At 37.7% G+C, this 3,291-nt stretch overlaps 1 protein-coding gene across 1 annotated transcript; it reads right to left on the reverse strand.

The window, feature by feature from the left end:
• Window positions 1-731: 731 nt before the first annotated feature.
• On the reverse strand, window positions 732-2,505 carry LOC104949623 (nuclear transcription factor Y subunit beta-like; the record flags this gene model as incomplete). Its single annotated transcript, XM_010776004.1, has 2 exons — window positions 2,436-2,505; window positions 732-1,039 (listed from the first exon to the last, which is right to left on the reverse strand). A coding segment is annotated over exon 2 (286 nt), but the record flags the coding sequence as incomplete, so codon positions are not given.
• Window positions 2,506-3,291: the final 786 nt, after the last annotated feature.

A 3,291-nucleotide genomic window follows, 5' to 3' on the forward strand; every position in this document is an offset into this window, starting at 1 on the left:
GACAGGAAAAACGTTTGTAAAAGCTTCAAACTCAGTAATAATGCAACAGCAAAGCAGTGCCATTTGAAAACAAAAATTTGAAGAATGATCTGAACTGAAATGACTGAGACAACTGGAGTATTCAGACATGAGACCCTCCTAAGACTTTAAATCAATGCCGTGTTGCATTTGTATTGAAGATTCTTCCTCATGTTGAAAAAAAAAAAAAATTAACGTTTTTCTACATCGACAGCTAAGTGACAAACGCTGTCCCGAGGGCGATAGGAAAAGTGTTTGGGACATTGTCAACTTGATTTTGATGCTTCTAGAGAAAGCTCCATCACTGTGTCAGATTATGCACGATTGTGAACAAGAAATCTTTGTTGAAATCTGCAGGATATATAGTTAAAAATATTGAAAAGTAGGATGAGAAATTAAATTGTATTCCTATCTATACAGTACATGGACATTATATATATTATTATATATATTTTTTTGATGACTAACAAAAGGCTTTTCTTTATTAGCTATTCTTTCTGTCCTCCCACTTTTATTACATTTTGTTAGCGATTGTCTGTTTCATTCATTGTCTGTATTAATATTCAATTGAAGTAGTTGAATACAACAAAAGAAAAAACATTAGAAGCCGGTCAAGCATACTGTACAATATCTATTCAGTAAAAACGTATATATTTGGCAAATGTAGGTTACTACGTTATCATGTTGACATTGTAAAACGTAGCAAAGATCACCTGGCTGGGAGGGGTAGATGCAGGCGGTGCTGACCACCTTGGGAGGGGCGGAGCCAAGAGGGATCTGAATGGAGCTCTGCTGAGTGGGCGGGGCCTGTTGCGTGGGCGGCTGCTGATACTGCTGCGGGATTGGCTGCTGGTATTGTTGTTGTTGCATTGGATGTTGGTATTGCTGTTGTTGCATTGGCTGCTGGTATTGTTGTTGTTGCATTGGCTGCTGGTATTGCTGTTGCGGCATTGGCTGCTGGTACTGCTGTGGAGGCGGGCCTTGTGGAGCCTGGTGCATGGCAGGAGGCTGACTGTATTGGCTGGAGAAGGATAGGGGAAAAAAGTTGATTCATCACAGGGTTCAGTAAACCTGCCAAACTCATTAAGCTGTTGTTCTGAAAACATGCACTTCTAGCCTTCCTGTGCACACCAGAATGTTCTCATGGTTCATAAGAAGACACAAAACAACCACAAAGAGACACAACATGATTATACCATAATAATCCATGCATGATACCTGCAGATACCTAAACAATTTGTTTTAATCACCTGCAGAAATACTTGCAGACTCTGAGCACAGATTAAAGTTCAAAAATACCTATCTGTGTTTTCTACATGTGTCAACCACTGATTTGTTGATTTGAAGGTTAAAAGTATTCTTCGTAATAAAAATTATTTATTTATGAAATATTAAAATGCTGTTATATGTAATCTAGTTGTAAACAACCCTCATTTTACCTGCAAATCACCAAATCAGCGTTAACTGGGTTTTGTATATCTTAGCTTTGTATACACGCAAATGACAGGAAACTTAAAAGCGGGAGTTTTAATAAAAACAGCCGAGGAAGACCAGCATGTAGGGAATGAGTCAGTATCTTGACATTAAAATAAAGATGTAATTGTGATTCAGCATGTTATTCAGCTGATGAACGGATGAAGCCGTTATTCAAGATGTCCTGAAGTTGGGGTTAGGGGTTCAATCCCTTCAATGTCACCCATTTTAAAATAAAGGCCTCAGTATGCTTCAAAAAAAGCGCTTGTTGGTAGAAACACCTTTTTAATTAAGGACTCAGGATGGACACTTTTTGTAAATTTTTCACAGTCTTCTTTCACGACTTTGGGATAATATATTTTGCAGCGAATCAAAGAGCTTTACTTAAGAGTTTATTTTGATTTTGATTATCTATGTAATTACACATCTGAGAGGATATATTCGACATGCAGAGTTCCTCAAGGCTCCATCCTGGGGCCTCTACTATTTTAAAATCAACATGCTTCCATTGGCTCAAATAATGGAAAACAGCTAAATAAGTTACATTACCTATGCAGACTCGATATAATTGTACATTTCATCAAGGAACTACGGTAAAATATAAGCACTCAGTAAGTGCATTGAACAAATCAATAATTGATAGGGAAAAAAGGTACATTTTTTGGAGCCAAGATGGCACAAATAAAACTAACTCTTAAAACCTGTCAGATTTATGTTGTGGAATTAAAGGGAAACATTAAGCTCATAGATAAAGTTGCATAAAAGACATCAAACAAACAAGTTCTCTTAAAGCATACTGAGGCCTTGAATCCATAAGGCACTGTGAGGAGTTTTTAGATAAAGAAGCCTGTTTTAATTGCAGATGATGTGTTAAGTAGCATAGAATAAGAGGCAGCGTGATAAAAAGAAGCCGTCAGCATGGTGATCTCTGCAGGTTTTTGTACCTGGAGCCTCCGACCCTGCGCTGGACGCTGTAACCAGCGGCAGACTGTCGCTTCAGGCTGCAGGTGTAGAGACAACAACATCACCATCTGCATCCTAGACGCTTTTTGGGGTTGTGTTTCTTAGCGACTTTTAAGCACATTGGGCATGTTATTCCAACTCAAAGGGCTTAAAATATACTTTTTTCCCTCAGTGCAACTGTCCTGAAGTCTTCTTTCGATTGATAGTACCATCTTTTACGCTATCCGGATCTGCTTGACATTGCAAGAGGCTTTAAGTCAATCATTTGATGCGAAAAAAATATTCATATATACTTACAAAGTCTTAGCATCATTCAGACATTGTGAAATAAATTATACCAACTAATACCGACCTCCTGCATACATGTATTTTCTCGTTTTGACTTCACTTAACAGCTTTGACACTTGACAGCAACAACAAATGCTGAGTGATAACCAGCCCAAAATAAAGTGCGCAATTAAAACAGCATTGTGTAAAACACATGTAAGAAAAAACCTTTGATGTTCTTTGAATATAAAGAAAATTATGAGAATAAAACTTGAATATCCTCAGACATTATAAAGTCGTACATTTGCACAAGAAATAAACATTCTCAGAGATGAACGTCACAATTTAATGAGAAACAAAACTCTTTTCTTTTAAGAAACAATTGAGTTCTATGTCTCACAGGAAAAAACACACACACACACACACACACACACACACACACACACACACACACACACACACACACACACACACACACACACACACACACACACACACACACACACACACACACACACACACACACACACACACACACACACTATACTACTACTACTATATAATGTATAC

The sequence above is a fragment of the Notothenia coriiceps genome, unplaced genomic scaffold, assembly GCF_000735185.1.
Source record: "Notothenia coriiceps isolate Sejong01 unplaced genomic scaffold, NC01 NC01_scaffold00016639, whole genome shotgun sequence".
Lineage (NCBI taxonomy): Eukaryota > Metazoa > Chordata > Actinopteri > Perciformes > Nototheniidae > Notothenia > Notothenia coriiceps.